At 45.6% G+C, this 20,157-nt stretch overlaps 1 protein-coding gene across 1 annotated transcript in view; it reads right to left on the reverse strand.

The window, feature by feature from the left end:
- Positions 1–20,157, reverse strand: part of LOC108533310 (eyes absent homolog 2-like) — a 204,508-nt gene that overhangs the window by 55,179 nt on the left and 129,172 nt on the right. The window contains exon 5 of the mRNA XM_017877888.1: positions 19,537–19,653. Coding sequence (XP_017733377.1) covers positions 19,537–19,653 — 117 coding nt within the window. The remainder of the gene's footprint in view (positions 1–19,536; positions 19,654–20,157) is intronic.

Genomic DNA, 20,157 nt, shown 5'->3' on the forward strand with positions numbered 1-20,157 from the left:
TCTCTTGCTTCATGCTAGTCCCGGCTCTGATCCTGGTTATGCCACCTCCCAGCTTTCTCGCTTCCTCCCTTGGAGTCTCAGTTTTCTCATCTGTCAAATGGCAACAACTTGCTGCAAACACTGAAGTGGTGACCAAGGGAGTGAATACTGGCCAAGTGCTCAGCCTGGTCTGTGGTCTCCAGAAGCCCTCATTCCATGTGAGCATTTTTTTTCTTTCTTTTGAGATAGGGTCTTACTCTGTCACCCAGGCTGGAGTGCAGGGGCACAATCACAGCTCACTGCAGCCTCGACTGCCCAGGCTCAAGTGATTCTCCCACCTCAGCCTCCCAAGCAGCTAAGACCACAGGTGCATGCCACCATACATGGCTCATTTTTTTTTTTTTTCAGAGACAGGGTTTCACCATGTTGCCCACGCTGGTCTCGAACTTCTGGCCTCAAGAAGTCCTCCTGCCTCAGCTTCCCAAAGTCATAGGTATGAGCCACCAAGCCCGGCCCAGTGTTAGCTATTTTTATGATCATTCAGCACCCATCACTACACTGGCCATTAATTCATGACGGCCCTGATTAGGCTTGTGGTCACTAGGTATTTGTCAGACAAACGCTATTAGGATACATTATTAAGCGTCACTGCCTCAGGGTCCCGAGCTGCCATTAGAGAGAGGAGAACAGAGGTGCATGCTGGAGAGACATCTATTATGAATTTTTTCTTCCCCTTGGGGAAGGGGTGGCGGGTGGTGGCAGACAGAAGGGGCTAGTTTTAAAACAATAAAGTCAATTTGGTACGGTCTGCTTCAGTGTTTTGAGATCTTTGAAAGAGATATTGTGTGGCTATGGGAGGGGGTGGCCGGGAAGAAGGTTCTATTTATACTTAAAGAGCGAGCCCTGACCTTTGCTGGCATTGGCCTCTTGCTGCCTCACTTGCTGGGGCCTAGACCATCTTTGCCGCCACCGTCTCAGACTGAGACTAATGCAAGCCAGCTGAGCAGCAGGATCCTTGACCGACCTCTTTCACTTGGGTGGTTTCAATTTTTGCTAAGCCCAGACAGCTCAGGGACAGGACGCAGTTCTTGGCCCCAAGCCTCTTGCAGCTCAGCCAGGGACCCTGGCTGGGTGATGTCGTGGGTAGAGTTGCATCCCTTGAAAGGCTATGTTCATCTTCTAAGGCCCAGTAGCTGTACATGTGATCTTATTTGGAAACAGTGTCTTTTGCAGATGTAATCAAATTAAGATGAGGTCATAATGGATTAGGGTGTCCTCATAAGAAGAAGGAAATTTGGACCCAGACACACAGAGAGAATGCCATGTGGCGATGGGGGCAGAGATTGGTGTGAAGCCTCTATAGGCCAAGGATTGCCAAGCAATGCCTGCCACCACCAGAAGCCAGGAGAGAGGCATGGGGCAGTCTCCCCGAGCTTCCAGAAGGTACCAACCTTGCCAATCCTTGATTTCAGACTTCTGTCCTCCAGAACTGTGAGATGATACACTTATATTCTTCAAAGCCACCCAGATTGTGGTGCTTTGTTATGAGAGTCTTAGGAAATGTATCCAGGCGATTTTGTTGACTTGCTGGCATTCATCAGTTTTCCTTTTAACTTTGGTGGGGACAGAGTCTTGGGCACAAGGATAGCCTGGCCTCTGAATTGCAAAGTTGGGGATCCCTCCTCGCCTTGGTCCCGGGAAGCTGGTTCACCCACAGCAAAGCACATCCCTTCTCTGAGCCTCCACTTGCACACTTACGCAAGGAAGATACTGAGCAAGATTCCTGCATCCAGACTCCACTCATCTCCCTGCCCCCACACAGTTTTTACAATAGTCTCAAACTACCTGGCCTATTATTTTATTTAATATTTCCCTTCTAGGCTGGGCACAGTGGCTCACGCCTGTAATCCCAGCACTTTGGGAGGCTGAGGCAGGCAGATCATGAGGTCAGGAGATCGAGACCATCCTGGCTAACACGGTGAAACCCTGTCTCTACTAAAAATACAAAAAAATTTGCCAGGCATGGTGGTGGGCGCCTGTAGTCCCAGCTACTCGCAAGGCTGAGGCAGGAGAATGGCGTGAACCCGGGAGGTGGAGCTTGCAATGAGCCAAGATCGTGCCACTGCACTCCAGCCTGGGCAACAGAGCGAGACTCTGTCTCAAAAAAAATAAAAATAAAAAAATTTCCCTTATATCAGCGTAATATTGACTCACATTTTCCTGAGCCCTATCCATATAATCATTCATTGTTTTTACTTAAATAAATTTGTGTGAGAAGACTTTACATTATCACTGTAAATAGAAAATCAATACCACTTGCCATTAATGATAAATACAAAACATAAAAAATATGTAGGGAGCAAATGTTTTTAATTCTAGCTAAATACTGTTGTCTGCCAAAGACCTTAAACCTGGGGTTTCCTCTCGTCTTGTTAACAAGAAATATTTGCAGGGATTAGAGACACACTGAAGACATATTAGCACCAAACAGAGACTTCCTTCCTCCCTTTATCACTGAGTCAGAAGGGCTCACAGATGACAGAAAGGGGAATGGCTTCCTCACTATGTGACCCAATGACTTTGAGTGTCACTTTCATGTTCCATGTTAAATAATCTCTTGCACCAATAAATCAGTCAGGAGAGGTTATGGTATGATGTAGTAACAAACATCCCCAGTATCCCACTGGCTTGAACTCAGAGTTGATCTATCTTTCATGCTATATATCCACTGAGAATCATCAGGGACTCTGTTCACTGGAGTCACTCAAGGGCACCAGTTAAAGGAGCAGCCTTCAGTTTGAACACTGGCAGAGTCTTGTACTGGCCATTGAATGCTCTGGCCTGGGCATGACATGATCATTTCCACTCTCAATTCAGTGGCTAGAATTAGTTGATTGCCTCTCCCTGACACCTTGCCTGCAAGAAGGGCAAGAAGTACAGTCCTGCTACTCTGGGTCATTATGTATGATTCAGTGTCAGGAATAGCACTAAAGGCAGCCATAGCAACTCATCCAGGCCCCGGGATGGATTGACTTAGACTAACTCATATCAGGAGTTGGCAAACTATGGTCTGTGGGCTGGTCACCTGTTTTTGTAAATAAAATTTTATTGGAACGCAGCCATGCCATTTGTTCATGTGTCACCTATAGCAATGTTCACAGTGCATTGGCAGAGTTGAGCAACTGCAACAGAGACTGTATAGGCTGCAAAGCCTAAAGTTTTTCCTATTTGAACTGACCTCTGACCTAGATGATGTCTATCACGCCTTCTAGAAATATAGTTCTGAGATCCTGAGTTGTCTCTAGTAGGCTTCGGTATCTGCCTCCTCTTGGCTCTCTTCTCTTGCTCCTGAGTGATCAAAAATACCCACTGACCTAAAGGTCAGGCAGCCGGCTAGGGCCCGCATGCAGCAGCAGCTGGGATGGCCCTGAGCTTTGGTCTTGGGGGTTGCACAATCTTTTTTAGCTGCCAGTTCTTACAGGCTACAATTTAGGGCTGGAGTACCAGAGATGCAAAGTGTGGCGAGACCTGGCGAGGCCTGCTGCAGGAATTGGAAGGGGGCCCTGGCTGCCACAAAGGGAGACACATACAGGGACAGCAAATGCCTGCAGCAACCAAAATTTGAGACTGCAGGCTTCTCTGTGAAAACAGTGAAATGTGGGAAGTTTTGCCCATTTCAAGGTGAATGGCTGAATGCCATGGTATAGCCATAACAATAACCATGATAACCAACTCAAGGAAGCACTTGACTTTGTCCCAGGCCCTGTCCTAAGCCCTATGTGTATATTATCCCATACAGCTTCACAAAAGCTACTCCTATAGATCCCATTTCACAGATGAGAAAATCGAGTCTCACAGCCAGTGAGTGCAGAGGCGGAGATTCAACCCCGGCATCTGGCTTTCTCAATGCAGTACTGCAGTGCCTGCAGAAGCCAAACAAGAGACTAAAGTGGGTTTGTTTGAACCGACTTTGAGAGATCTCTGAGACATGTTACTTGGTGAAAAATATAAAAGACAACTTATAAAACAAGATGCACACCAATATATATTTTTTATGTTTAAAAAAACAGTATTTTCTACTGGTGAGAAGAAAAATAAGCTTGTAAATGCATACACAGAGAAAGTTCGGGAAAGATACACTAATAGCACTGATGTGGTTTAAAATAAATGTATGAAAAACAAAAAGCAGCGTAAGAAGGCAGGTGGATTCAGGACTAGGGGGCTGAGTTGCCTTCCTGGGACATGTGTAAGCTACTGAATGGGAAATAATGCAAAAATCAGGAATTCCTTGCATGTTCCCAGGGAAAGAAGCACACAACTCAAAGGCGGGTGGAATCTGGGCTCCAGTCCCCGCTTTACCACCTGAACTTTTAGGAGCAGCAAAAATCTGGTTTGCTTTAAGGGTACACACTGAGTATCCCATTGCCTGGCTTCTGTCCTGGCTGTGCATCCTCTCTGAACTGAGGAGTTACAGGGTCTGTGTGTCTGTCTGTGCCTCTCTCCTAATAAGTGGCTCCCTGCCTGAGGCTGTATTTCCCCTATCCCTTAATTACCGCTTTCAATTCCTGAACAGAAGGCTGGGGCTGGGAGCAGGCTGCTCTCCTTTTATCTCTAAGGAATTAGCAGGGCAGGGACTTGTACCTTGGATAGGACTCTGCATTTTTTGTGTGTTTGTACTGGTTTTTAAAATTTGGTACATTTTCTTTTCCTTTTTCTCATTCTACTCCCCTACCCCACCCCACCCCTGCCAACGATCAGATGGCAGAGAGATTTCTTCTATGACTTTTTCAACAAATTTTGCAGGTGCAGACCCTGGTTGTGGGCCCAGTTCTCATTTCATGGAAATGTCAGAAATAAAAATGGTAAACAAATGAAATGATGAACAAGTGACACAAAAGCAATGACCTCAAAGCCGTGCTCTGGGCCTTCGTTCCTTTGGGAGTAAAAGGATAAGTTGTGATAGCTCTAGAATTTTCTGAATGGGGTCACTGCGATCTGGCAGGCATTGTCACAGGTACATTTGTGAATATTGGCTTCACTGTGTCTGACCTAGAGAAGGGGAGGGGAAGGCAGAGGCAGCCACAGGTCGGGCACTGTCTCAGGACGGAGCTTCCTCCTGGCCTCCTTGCAGCCCCTGCTATCTGCCCATAGTCCACTTATCCCAGTAGTCAACTGGTCTTTCTGAGATGCAAACCAGATCACCTGCCCTGTTTTAGAACCCCATGGCTTCCTGGTGTCTCAGCACCGGTCACCTCATTCCCCATCCCTCTCCCCTTGGCTCCTCGCCACTTGGCCTCCTATCTGCTGGTGACACTTGTGACCCACAGCTGGCTCTTCCGAATTAGCAAGTGCCAGCTCCACTGTCACTTCCTCAGAGAGCCTGGCATCTTTCCTGGTTTCTCTATGTTATATCTCCCTGTTTATTCTCCTTGGAGCACTCATCACAGTTGACATCATCTTGTCATTTGCTCATTTCCTTACCCACTGTGTGTTGTCAACTGAATTGTGGCCCCCAGATTCGTATGCTGAAGCTGTAACCCCCAATGTGACTGTATTTGGAGATAGGGCCTCCAGGGAAGTAATGAAGATTAAATGAGGTCATAAGAGTGGCAAGGTCATAACTGGTGTCCTTATAAGAAGTAGCAGTCTGGTGCACACCTGTAGTCTCAGCTACTCAGGAGGCTGAGATGAGAGGATCGCTTGAGTCCAGACACTTGAGATTATAGTGACTATGATTGCACCATTGCTCTCCAGCCTGGGCTACAGAGCAAGACTCCGTTTTTCAAAAAAAAGGACAGCAGAGATTTCTTTCTCTGTGAACTCAAAGAGGAGAGGTCATGTGCTCGCAGAGCGAGCACATACAAGCAAGCCCTCACAAGGAAGAGAATCTGCTGGCACCTCCATCTGGGACTTTTAGCCCCCCGAGCTGTGAGAAAATAAAGTTCTGTTGTCTAGGCCACCCAGACCATGGTATTTTGTTATGGGAGGTCAACTAGACTCATGCTCTGCCTGTATCCTCTTCCCTGGGATATAAATTCCACGAAGGTGGGGTTTGACTGTCAGCCTGGGGCTGCGTGGCCCACGCTTAGCATGCTGCCTGCAATCGAGCCTACACTGGTGAATGTTTGCTGAGCGAAAGATGTTCATTCCTACACCACAGCCATCTCTCCCCACGCCTGAACCTGCCACTGTGTAAACCAGTGGTTGGGTGGCTGCAGTACCCCTAGGGGGTGCCTGGAAATTCATGGGGACACTTTTATTGGGGACACTAGTGGCATTTAGTGGGCAGGTGACAGAGGTGCAGACATTCTGCAATGTGTGGAGAGTCCAGCAAAAGGAATACCATTCCCAGGTCCCACCTGACTTTCAAATATCCAACCAAACATTCCAGCAGATAAGATCTGGTTTTAATCATATGACCCGAGAATACAGAGCTCAGCCAAATCCAACCCACCACCTGCTTTTGTAAATAACACTGTCTTGGAAGACAGCCTTGGCCATTCATTGTCATATTGACTATGGCTGTTTTCAAGCTACAATGACACAGTTACGAGTAACTGGGACAGAGACCCATGACCCTCAAAATCTAAAACATTTACTCTCTGGCTCTTTTACAGAAAAAGTTTACTAACCTCTGTTCCAGCATATCAGTCCATTTTACACGTAGAATTTTTTTTTTTCAGGACTTTAACATACATAGAACTTTGTAAGAATGCTATTGTAATGTGTTCAATTGTACTGTATTCAATAATTCTTTTTTTTTTTTTTTTTTTTTGAGACGGAGTCTTGCTCAGTTGCCTAGGCTGGAGTGTGGTGGCGCGACCTTGGCTCACTGCAAGCTCTGCCTCCTGGGTTCACGCCATTCTCCTGCCTCAGTCTCCCGAGTAGCTGGGACTACAGGCACCTGCCACTACGCCCGGCTAATTTTTTTTGTATTTTTAGTAGAGATGGGGTTTCACCATGTTAGCCAGGATGGTCTCAATCTCCTGACCTCGTGATCCGCCCGTCTTGGCCTCCCAAAGTGCTGGGATTACAGGCGTGAGCCACCGCGCCCGGCCTGTATTCAATAATTCTTAATTGAATATTTAGCGGTGTTCAAGTATGTGTTGTAGAAAAAAGAAAAAGAGATGGGGTGAATGAAACGCAGAGGAAGTGTTATAAAAACTTAGTGAGCAGGCAAGGAGCTTGGGCAATACAGGCAAAATGTAAAGATGTGTTAAGTGTAGAGAATAAGAAAGTTAGTAACCCTGCAGAAAGAATGAATGGGAGGTATGAGGAAAAGGATGTAAGAGACAGCAGTGCTACTTACAGAGGAAGGGGCAAAAGGAGTAGGTAAGCCTTAAATATTATGAAGGACCTGATCATGCTTCCCCTGCAGATACAGTTATGTCAACCCCAAATTGGCTGCCCACTGGTGACAGCCATTATGGCCTCATTCTGGTTCCACCTGTTTTCTGCCCTGAAAATATGGATAAAAGCCATGGCTGCCCATCAAGGTAACCAGCGAGCTACAGGGTGGCCAGGCAGAGTTGCCTCAGCATGTCTTCAATAAGCTCCTTCTATGGGCTGAGCCCTTGTTCCACTTCAACTCTTATTCTAGAAACCACACCATCATTATTCTTCCAGCTGTTGTGGCTGAGAGAGACAGGACACATCCATAACCTGTGGCCCTTCTGCCTTCTTGCACCCTGTCCTGAATATGTTAACCCCCATTTCTTCCCCTTCTGAGCTCAGAGTCCCCTGCCTTCACATCAGTTCTCTACATGGTCATGATGGAGAACACAGTTAGCAAAATGGCAGCCTGTGGCCTGAATCTAATCTGTACAAGTGCTTTGGCTTGCATAGTAAGTTTTATTTTATTTTGTTTTTAAAAATTTGTTGCTACCAATTTAAGTCTTTTTAATTGGGAAACTTCTTATAAAAGATTTCTGGCATTTGTTTTTTTAAATTTAAATTTTGAATAACTAATCTATGGCACTGCAATAACCAGCTTTAATGGGGTGGGGCTACCCCGGTATATAGGGCTGGGGCTCCTTAGTTTGTCACAGGCCCCACCCAGCCATCTTCACACACTGATCGTGTGCGCTGGCTCCTGAGGCATCTGGGTATGTGACCAGTGGCTGAGTGAAGAGCACAGGCTTGGAGCCAGAAGGTTGCAGACTCTGCCTTGGCCCCGTGTCCTAGTGCTTTACAGGTGCAATTTTACATGTGTTGTGCCATCATTGGATTATCGTCCATCTCCCAACCCTGGTGTGAACTCCAGGGGGGCAGGAACTGTATTTTTCTTGCTCACCTCTGCTTTCTCAGCACCTGGTACAGTGCCTGGCACAGAGGAGATGCTGCCTTAATATCTACTGGGATGATGGCTGTATGAAGGCACCAGCTTCTGTCACTCACCAGCTCCTGATGCCACACATAGACCTGCTTTGCTTTGAAAATTCGTCTGATAGTGGGGGCAAGAAGAGAAGAAGGTGAAGCATCTTCAAAAGAGAAACAAACAAAATGTTCAGGATATTAGCTTTTCCAGCTCTGCTTCTGCACGTCTAGGAAAAACTTACTGTCTTCGCGCAGGCTGCTGTAACAGAATACTGTCACCTGGGTGGCTTAAACAGCAGATATTTATTTCTCATAGTTCTGGAGTCCAAGAAGCCCAAGGTCAATGTGCCGGCTGGTTGGATTCCTGGTGAAGGTCTTCTTCCTGGCTTGCAGATGGTCACCTTCTTGCTGTGTCCTTGCATGGCCTGTCCTCAGTATGTGCATTCAGGGAGAGACAAGGAGGTCGAGAGCTCTCTCTCTCCTTCTTCTTATAAGAACAGTAATCCCATTCTGAAGACCTCACCCACATGACCTCATCTAACCCTAACACCTCCCAAAGGCCTCATCACCAAAACCCATCACATTGGAGGTAACGGCTTCAACATATCAATTTTAGGGAAGGGGAACAATTCAGTCCATAACACAACTGAAGAGTTAGCTTGGAAACATCCTTTAGACCTGTGCTACCCAATAGAGTAGGTGCATTTACAATTAATTAAAATTAAACAAAATTAAAAATTTAATTCCTTAGTTGCATTAACCACATTTCAGTGCTCAGTAGCCACCTGTGGTTAGGGGCTATCATGTTGCACAGCCACTCAGAGCATTTCCATCATCACAGAAGGGTCTATTGGACAGCACTGCCTTAGCAAATTGCTGTTAAACTAAACTCCCTCCTGATCCCAAACTCATTCTCAGTCTCTCCGGCTGTTTCCACCTGTTACCTCCAGTGGTTTTTGAGATAGGGGTGATCAAATCTAACTTGTTATGTAACTAGGGAAAAGACCCTCCATTTAAACTCTATACGTTCTAAATTCCGAAGACATTAGCTCAAGCAAAAGGCAGCAAGCCTGCCAGCACACACGAAGGGGAGGGGAAGGTGACCCCCAGGCTGGAGGTGTTGCACAGGGCGAGAATGCTGACATGCATGGGGAAACCTCACCCACTTCATTGTGTGCAGAAGAGTTGCTGATTCACGTTAGGAAACTCGGCCTCAGTCCAACAACCCATAGGATGCCAACCCTGGCTCCTGTCTTGACTGATGCAGTGAGATCAGGAAGATTTAGACTGCTCAAAACTGGCTGGGCTGGGACAGCCTGAAAGCTGCCATCGCCAGGGAGAAATAGGGAAATGACTCCATTTCACCATGAGGAGGCCACTGGGCTCCACACTCAACCATTGCCACAATGATCACTCAAGTTCTCTGGAACACACCTCACTGATGAAACAAGCCAGAGGTGGGGGAACCCAAAGGAGGTGATCTGTGTGGTTCCCCAAGTCACCAGTTGGCTTGTGATTTGCTCCATCCAGTCATCACGGGACCTGTGGTTCAGTTAAGAAAATACGGCACAAGATTGCAAGATGTGGGCATGAAGCCAGCCTTATATGTGTGTGTGTGCTTCACAAGGTGTTTCAAAGAGAGTTTAATCAATTGTCCATATTGAAAAAGAATAAGGAGATTTCACATTAAACAGAGTTTTGGGGATCACTTTGAAAAATGGAAAGATCTGGTCTCCTTAGGATCCAATCTAAAGGGGCAGCAATGGGCTGAAGCCAAGTAACGCCCCCCTATCCCCAGCACTGGTGGCGGGTTTAGTCTCTAGTTTGCTACAGTTCCTACCCTCCCTATAACCCTATACCTAGCTCATATCTCTCTTTTACATTACTGCATGGCCCTGTAATATTTGAGTTTGAAATCCTGATTAAGAAGAACCACATCCTGGAGCAGGTTCAATCCACAGACTAGTAGAATCATTTTTGAAAAAGTAACATTTCTTTGTGACTTCAGATGTAAATATTTCTTTTCAGTTTGTCATTTTGTTTTCTTGTTTTTGTTGTTTGTCTGCTTGTTTTTTGTCATTTGTTTTGTTGTTTTGACTTCTGGTGTTCTTTGCCGTGCCAAAAAGAAAAAAAAAATTCTGTAGTGGAACCTGTCAATCTTTTCATTTATGGATTTTGGATTTCTGTGTCCTGGTTAGAAAAGCCTTTTCCACTCCAAGGTTATAAAAAATTGTGCTTATTCTCATTCTAGTATTTTTATGGTTTTATTTTTAACATTTAAACCGTCAATCCATTTGGATTTGTTTTCTGGTAGTAGGAAGGGATATTTTTCTCCAGATGGCTAACTAGCTGTTCCAATGCCATTCATTCAATAGTTCATATTTTCCCACTGACTCAAGATGTCACCTTCTCCACGTACTAAATGTGTGGGTCTCTCTCTGAGACTGTTTCTTCTCCTCTATTGATCGGTGAGTATATTCACACTAGAAGCATGTTGTTTTGATTACTGAAGCTTTATGATATGCTTAAATATTGGTATGCCTAGTACTTAATTGCTTTTCTTTTGCATACTTTTTCAAGTCAAATCTCCTGTGTTCACAGATTCAAACCAGGGTTCACAGGAAAGGAAATACAAATCAGTCAAAGGTCTGAAAAGATGCTCAACCTCACTTGTGAGAAAAGACTTAGAAATTACTACTGCCCGAGACACCATTTTTTCATGCATTGGCAAAAACTTCAACCATTAGAGGACACTGGGTTGGTGAGTTTTTGTGAAAACAGGTACTACTCCCAGACACTGTTGGGGGGAGTGTAAATGGGTTGAATCCCTACGGAGGGTAACTTGGAGATATCCACCAAATTTAAATATAGACTTGCCCCTTGACCCCAAGTCCTACTTTTTGGAAATTTGCCATTCAGATATACTTATAAAAAATAATATGCATATAGGGGTTTTCATAACCATTTTGGAGGCAGTTGTGAAAAGAGTAGAAACAGGCCAAATGGCCCCCAGTAAGGAACTGGCTCAGTCATTTCCAGCACATCATTCAATGCAATAATAGGCATCTATGAAGAAGAATGAAGAAGCTCTTTCTATATACTGACTTAGCAAGTTCTCTCCAAGGTATATAGCTAAATGAGGAAAACAAAGTGCAGAAGAGTGTGCACAGTATGTTACCTGTGAAAAGAATATAGACAAGTGTTTCTGCCATCATGTGATAATGTCTTCTTGAAAGGCCATGAGTTACATGAACCCATGCACTAAAATCAGAGAGCTTATGGGAAAAAGTAGGGTTAGAGCTGACTGCCCCAAAACAATGCCACTTTGTAGCCACAACATTAACCAAAGCAGTGACAATCCTAGTAAAAATGATAGCATGGTGAAAAAACAAATATATAAATAATAAACTGAGAAGCATTATATGAAATAGAGATCTTTGCTTTTAAAAGGAAGTGAAAGTATCTTGATGGATGTGATGAAGAGATGATGGAGGTGTTGAATTATGGAAACAAGGGCAAAATGCACAAAAATTGGCGGGAATTGCAAAATTAGTTCTCCCAAAATAGAACATGTAACCAAACTGAGGAAGAGGAAGGACATAGGGCATTATGAGCAGAACTGCACTGGTACCAGGCCTGCTGCATTTGCTTGCGTTTGGTATTTTACATTCAGCTGCTGTTAGCCTATGCTCTGGAAAAACTACAAACGAACCAATGCAGTGGAATTTCCACTTCTGGCCAAGACTGAGTAACAAGGTCTGGATTTACCCTCCCAGCTGAAACAGTTTGAAAACTAGGTTTCCAAGACGTTGGGCATCAGGCATGGACAGTGATCCTTGCAAGAGAAGAAACAGATGGTGAGCTGAATGACTGCCCCAGGATAGAGTTTCCAGGAAGGGAAAACCCAGGTGGAGCCCCGTGGTCTCTCAGAGCTGGGGAGATGGAGCTACAAGTCAGGGGAGGCTAATGTGGCTGGAATTGGCAGAGCAGAACTCGCAGAAAAAGAGAGTTGCGCTGGGAGCGCTCTGGAGGTTTGCTCACAGTTCCCCTTGAGTGGCCACCTGAGAACTGATGAGCACACGGGTGTGAGGAAATTACCCAGGGCTGAGAGAGAACCACTGGAAAAGATCAGAAGCAACAAGCTTCAGAGCTCATAATGAAGCCGGAAATAGGCCCTGTTTCCACCTGCCAGAATTGCAGAACCTCACAATTCATGGGGCATTGGGTAGAATACTCAGAAGGGTTTGCCTCAGTAGTGGAAAAAATTTCTCCTGGACTAAACGCTGCTCTGATCCCAACTGGCAAGGCTGAAAGCAAGACTCAAAAGAATCCAACAGTTTCTAAGTAACCTAACTGCATCCCAGAACAAAGCTCAAAAGTATTTATAGGAATACAAAAATATCCAGCATCTGACAAGGTAAAATTTATGTTTGGCATCCAATTGAAACTTATCAGGCATGCAGGGAAGCAGAAAATATGATTTTAACATGGAGAAAAATCAATGAAAACGAACCCAGAAATGACAGGAATGATAGAATTAGACACGGACATTAAAACGTTTACTACAACTGGATTCTATCTGTTCAAGAAGCCAGAAGATTGGACATGTTATATACAGACATGGAAGTCATAAAAAAAAGACCCAGGCTGGGCACAGTGGCTCATGTCTGTACTAGCACTTTGGGAGGCTGAGGTGGGCAGACTGCCTGAGCTCGGGAGCTCGAGATCAGCCTGGCCAACACGGCAAAACCCCGTCTCCACTTAAAATACAAAAATTAGCCAGGCGTGGTGGTGAGCACCTGTAATCCATCGCACCACTGCACTCCAGCCTGGGTGACAGAGACAGACCCTGCCTCCAAAAAAAAAAAAAAAAAAAAAAAAAGGTGAAGTTTAGATATGTAAGTTATATCTCAGTTAAAAATTAAAAATTAAGGCTGAGCACAGTGGCTCATGCCTGTAATCCCAGCACTTTGCGGGGCTGACGTGGGCGGATCACTTGAGGTCAGGAGTTCGAGACCAGCCTGGCCAACATGGCGAAACCCCATCTCTACTAAAAATACAAAAATTAGCCAGGTGTGGTGGCAGGCGCCTGTAATCCCAGCTACTTGGGAGACTGAGGTTGGAGAATTGCTTGAATCCAGGAGGCAGAGTTTGCAGTGAGCCGAGATCGCACCACTGTACTCCAGCCTGGATGACAAAGTGAGACTCCGTCTCAAAAAGAAACAATTTAATTAAAACACAGGAAAAATAAATATATACATGTTCATTGTTTAAAACAACAGAATTCAAAGAGCGTTCATAAAGGAAGGGTCCTAAAAGATCATGACATCCAGGGCTTCTCAGTGACCACAGAACGAGTTTAGACAGAGGGGCCCTCAGCCTATCTGCTTGGGAAAACTGCCTCCTGAATTCTATTCCTGGAGAAGTACAAGGCACAACAGCCTGCAAAGGCTCTGAAAAGTCTTGTAGCAACGATGTCTATTTTAACTTTGTGGCATGCACTATTTACTAAACGTATTTGGTATGTATGACCACGACCCGCACCAACCCCTTTATTTTTTTCTGGAGCACTTGTTAGCACTAGAACTGTGGAACACAGATCATGAAAGTTTTGTTACTTGTCCAAGGTCACACAGTTTACTGGTGGTAGATTTCATTAATCTGACATAGAGACTTCCTAAATCCAACACAATCTAGCCTCGGAGGTCTCGAGCTGAGATCACTGAGTTACAAGTGCTTTTACTGAACTGTTAATTTCCTACACATCCTTGAATTGCATGTTTCCATGTTGCTCCTGAGTGGCTGCTGGAGGGGTTCTAAGCTTCAGTCTTTATGTTCCCTGGCCCTTCATAAATGCAAAAGGAGTTTCCATTGGACAGGGCTCCCACTGTTTTCCTTTTTTTTTTTTTTTTTGAGATGGAGTCTCGCTTTGTTGCCCAGACTGGAGTGCAGTGGCGTGATCTTGGCTCGCTGCAACCTCCGCCACCTGGGTTCAAGTGATTCTCCTGCCTCAGCCTCCCAAGTAGCTGGAATTGCAGGTGTGTGCCACCACACCTGGATAATTTTTGTATTTTAAGTAGAGATGCGGTTTTGCCATGTTGGCCAGGCTGGTCTCGAACTCCCGAGTTCAGATGATCCGCCCACCTCAGCCTCCCAAAGGGCTGGGATTATAGGCATGAGCCACTGAGCTTGGCCTGTTTTTAAGTCTCCCTACAACACAGAGTTCACTGGAAGGGGAGTTTATGTGGATGCAGACAGTACTACAGTCTCAAATTAGTATTCCTCTTTTCTCTTATCCTGGCCACTTACTAAAATTGAGAGTTCAGGAAATAGAAGTGAACTTGGAAAGAACACGGCCCATCAAACCTGAAGTGAGGCTAACAATGTCAATCATAACAACGATAATTAACATTTAGGGAGCATTAGTTTGTGCCAGGCGCTGCTCTAAATACTTCACATACATTAACACCTTTAGTCATCATAGCACCCCACGAGTAAGGTACTCTTAGCGTCCCCATTTCACAGGGAAGGAAACTGGAGTACTGAGAAGGAACTGAGCTCAAGGTCCCAGGGCTGGCTCGCAGCTGGATTCGGATGTTAACTCAACCTGACTTGAGAGCCCCTGCTTTTAGTTGTTTTTAACTACCATGCTAAGGAAGGAATAACAGAGATAACAAAAAGAAAATCCAGCCTTTATGGATCTCATCTGATGTGCCCATGAATCATGTTATTTAGTCTCCCAAAGCCTCATGTTGCCACTTCTCTCACTATGATACCAGTTTCACAGGTGAGGAAACTGAGGCACAGAGGAGTCCATGTGCTTCTCCAACTCATGGCACTGTGTGTGGGGTACCGCCAGGACTGACCACAGGCCAGGTCCAGAGCTCTTAACTCCTCTGTGGCACCAGAAACTTCTTATAACACACTCTGGGGGATTTTTTTCCCTCTTTTTAACCTTGGTGGGTATTTCTGTGAATAGCAGTGTTTTACCAGGAGAAGCCAAAAGAAAAAAATCAAACCCATAAGAAATACACTTCAGCCATAAAAACCCCAGGGTGAACTTAAAATAAAGAAAATAAACAACCATGCAAAGGCTGAACGAGAGCTGTGAACTTTTTTCTTTTACGTTTATTGCATATTCTATGGAGGGGCAGTGTTAGCCAAACAGCTACAGATCTCAAACCAGGGCCTTATGGGTGATGGCTGTGCTAAAGCTTTTAGAAGTTTATGAGATTAGCTAGAAGACCTAGTGGGAGGCATCCTGGCTTGTCTAAAGCTTGCTCTGTGCTCTTCCGTAAGATGCTCCGTTGCAGTGCCTCAGTTTACTCATCTATAAAATGATGAGGTGAGCCCCATGAGCGCCCTTTTTTTGCTTCTATAAAATTATATATTTTTTCTATTTTTGAGACAGGGTCATGCTCTGTTGCCCAGGCTGGAGTGCAGTGGGGTGATCATAGCTCACTGCAGCCTTGAACTCCTGGACTCAAGCAATCCTCCCACCTCAGCCTCCTGAGTAGCTGGAACTACAGGTGCACTCCACCATGCCCAGCATTTTTTTTTTTTTTTAAGAGACAGGGTCTTGCTCTATTGCCCAGGCTGGAGTACAGTGTCATGATCATGGCTTACTGCAGCCATGACCTCCCAGGCTGAAGTGATCCTCCTACCTCAGCCTATTGAGTAGCTGGGACCACAGGCATGCATCGCCATGCCCAGCTAATTTTTCTTTTCTTTTCTTTTTTTTTTTTTTTTTTTTGGAGAGATGGGTTTCACCAGGTTTCTGAGGCTGGTCTTGAACTCCTGGACTCAAGCAATAAATATACCGGCCTTGGCCTCCCAAAGTGCTGGGATTATGGGCCAAAATTATGGTTTTAATTCTTAGAAAGGAAAAAGACTTATGCTAGCTTCTCACCATGGGCCAATTTCACAAAATCAGCATTTTCAGGCCTAAAAGTTCATAAGCCTCAATCTGCTTTATTTTCTTCTTCCTCTGAAAAACTAAGCTCAACCAATGTCTTCCATTCTGAAATGCTCTCAGTAGTTCGAGAGTTTATTTCTCCTCTGGAACAACTCAAAAAAAACAAAAAAAAGTTAATAGGAAGCACATGGGCATGGTGTGTGAGCGTTCCGTGTGTTTGTGTTTGAAAAAAATACTTAAGGAGGAATATGTCAGGCTTGCAAAATGCCTGGGCTGTCTCAAGAGCAGTTTATAGCCATTAGCATCAGACTGAAGGCAGTTAATTGGGACAAAGCCCAGCTGCTGCCGCTGCCCTTCTGTCATCTGGGCTGCCAGGAGGATAAGAAAATAACCTGGACGATTCCCATGGTAGGGTGAGAAGAGAGCTGGAGACGTTGGCTGGTGGGGATTGAGGTCGGGGGTGGGGCCCTAGGCTCACCCGAGAATCACCTTCCACATGGATCTAAGAGAGTGTGAAGGGCAGGATGGCATGAGGGTTATGTGCCTGGGCAACTGCGTGGCTCATTTCCCACTGCCGTGGCCGTGTGATCTTCGGTAAGTGACTGAAACATTTTATACCTCAGTTTCTCCACCTGTAAGATGAGGGCAGTGATAGTGCCCATGTCATGGGGCTACTGGGGAGATTAAGAGGCATGTTTATGTGCAGACATTAGGACAGTGCCTGGAGTCCTGAAGGAGTCTAGGAAATCTCATCATTTAGAGGAAGCGGCACCAGAGACACCGGAGTCTGAATCCTAGCTCCGAACACTTATCGGCTCTGTGGTTTTGGGCAAGTCACTTGCCCTCTCTGAGCCTCACTTTCACCATCTATGAAAGCAGGGCTGATGGGGCCCACCTCACGTGGTTGCTGTAAGGACCAGAGAAGAAAGAACATTATTCTGCATATCCTGCTCTGGGGAGGAGAGGATGAGGCTCCTCTGGAGTCCTTGAACACTGTGAGCCTTTTCCTGCTGCAGGGCCTTCGCTCTTGCGTTCCTGCTGCCTGTACGGCTCTGGCCCCTCCTGTGGCGCCTCCTTTCCATCGGGAGATGGCTGACCACCTGGGGAATGCTGATCGCCACTCCTGGGCCATACCATTGCTCACGGTCCAGCATGCCACCCTGCTTTTGTCTGTCACAGGCTTTATCAAAATGTATAATTATTTATCTATTTGTCAATCGATTACTGTCCATCTTTCTCCATGAGGAGACTGTCTTTGTTGGCTGCTGTACCCTCAGTGCCTAGAAGGGTGCCAGGCGTCAAGCTGGTGCTCAACATAAGGAATGAATGAATGAATGAATGAATGGGGGCTCCTCCTGCAGACCTTAGATCACTTATTGTGTGGCTGAGGGGGTGTCAAAATGGGATAGGGGGACTGGGTTCCCAGTTCAACCTCTGTGGCCTCAGAAGCCCTGAGGCAGTAAGTCCAGTTTCTATTTAAAGAGCTGGAAAGAAACTGGCTTGAAATGGACTCAAATGCACGTTAAGTTCAGTACCTTTACACCCCTCCTAATTTCGGGGCTGGTGCTATTTTTCACTCACTACTTGGAGAGATGGGTCCCAGCAGGTTACTCCCTTCAGTGGGCCTCAGAAAGGCCCCAACTGGGGACACAAAGGTGACAGCAGAAGCAGAGGAGGCAGGAAAGTGCCGGGGTTACAGGGACGGGCTTTGCAGTGAGGCTGGGGGTCGGGATTCCACGAGGCCCCCAAGAGATCTGACACAGTCCCTTTGCCATTACGCTTACAATAAAATCTAAACTCCTTGCCCTGGTGTTGGCCAAATCAGTCATTCCTTCTATGCCTCAGTTTCCTCTTCTGTGAAATGGGAATGATACAGAACCGTCGCTTGAGAGCGTCATGAAGGTTGTATGAGAGAACCCACACAGCATCACCTGGCAGCTGGCATGTTTGGTCAAGGCTAGCTCATGGCATCACTGACAAACTTGAATACAGACCTTTCCAGAGAGCTCTTCTCAGGGCTGGGCATGAATGTTTATCACCTGCTTTCCTTACACACATCTCTAAGATTATTGTTCTCTTTTCACAATTTTTTTTTCCTGAAATGCTGCCCTTGACAATCATTTTTATTATTTCCTTAATAAAAATTAAAATAATAAAGACGAAGTGATAATACTTCCAAGTAGTTTCTTTTAAAAGAAAAGTACTATCAAAGCTGGGTGCAGCAGTGCACACCTGTGGTCCCAGATACTCTGAAGTGACAGAAACACTTGAGCCCAGTCTGGGCAACATAGCAAGACTCTGTCTCAAAAAAAAAGTACAATCACTCATCAGCCCAGCACTTTGTCATTTTACTTTTTCAGATCCTTGATGGTAATTTTTAGCAACTTATATAAAGGGAAACAGCAGAATGGGGATCCCGAAAATTACAGCCACCAGTCCTCTGCTCCATGCATCACCTCCAGCATGCTCCCAAGGGGGCATCAGAACCGAGAAGGGCTCTTGGATGGTAAAGAGTGGAGGTGAGCATGGGAGAACCCAGCAAGCCAGTTCCTTATGGCATGTGGGTGGAGGATTACACAATGGAGTTCTTTCTTCCTTAAGGCCACCCTCTGGGGCTGCAGAGCCTTGATCCTCCTGCCTGGAATAACAGCTTCTTTACCTGACTGTCCAATATTTCCACCATCCAACATTTCTGAGTCTCTACAATAGACTTGCCTGTCCCATCACACTTAAAATACAAGCAAACTCCTTCCCACATCCCTCAAGGCCATGCGTCATTCTGCCTTGCTCTTTGTCCAAGATTCTTTCCTCCTACATGCCTTCTGACTTTGCTCCAGTCTCACGGGTCTCAGCTCTGTGCCTCAAATACATCCAGACATTTCCCTGCATGCAGCGTTTGCACAGGCTGTTCCCTCTACCTGGAATGCTCTTCCCTAAGATGTCTATGTGGCTGCTTTGCCTCATCCTTTGGGTTTCTGCCCAACGTCATCTCTTCAAGAGCCTTCCCCGATGATTTGATCTAAAGTCACAAATCTCACCTTTCCTGACCTCCCAAGTGCTCATCACTCTCTATGCAAAGACCAGGTTTTTTTACATTCAACCCCTTCCCAAATCATCTGGCTCATTTGCCGACTTTATCATTAGTCTTTCCCCAATGGCAGGTAATGACCGTGAAGACAGATCTTGTATCTATTTTGTCCACTCCTTGAGATAGAGCCTGGCACATAGTAGGTGCTCAAAAAATCTGCTGAATGAATGAATGAATGGACACCCAACTTCAGTGGTCCTTAGAGACGGGCAGGAAGGGGCCACAGCGCCACACTGACCGTGCATCTGGTAGGTGTATGGGCTCTGTCCAGTGGGTGGGGTGCTGAAGCTGGAGCCATAGCTGAGGAATCCACTCTGGCCAGGGGAATGGTTCAAGCTGTCTTCTGTCTTGATGCCTTTGAAGGAAGAGGGGGAAAAAAAAAAAAAGGACCAAGGACACATGATTAGGATGCGTCCTTGTCACCCACAAAAGAGCTACTGGGTCAAGACAGCATGCAATTTTATCAGCTTCCAAATGAGGAGTTGCAAACTGGTGGCTTGTCAGCCAAAGTTAGCCTACAGACATATTTGACTTGGCCTGCATATTTTTAAGAAAAACTGAATTAGTTGATTTTGTTTAAAAGTAAGGATATTTCATACACAAAAAGCTGGAGATATGGCTTCTTTTTGAATGACAAGATGGTCTAGTAACACCATGTCTGCATCACATGTGACCACAAGCTGCCCCTTTCACATGTTTCCCAGGTCATCATAGATTTCATTCCATCTGCAGGACTTTGAGGCTAGTTTTAAGATGCTATTTTCTCATTGCAGTTGTGATTTGTTTTGGTACATCCTAGGATCCTATCAAAAGTGGGGAAGGGAAACGCAGGCTACAAACGTCTCATATTTTGTAAATG

The sequence above is a fragment of the Rhinopithecus bieti genome, unplaced genomic scaffold, assembly GCF_001698545.2.
Source record: "Rhinopithecus bieti isolate Rb0 unplaced genomic scaffold, ASM169854v2 scaffold_10347, whole genome shotgun sequence".
In the NCBI taxonomy this organism is placed as follows: Eukaryota; Metazoa; Chordata; class Mammalia; order Primates; family Cercopithecidae; genus Rhinopithecus; species Rhinopithecus bieti.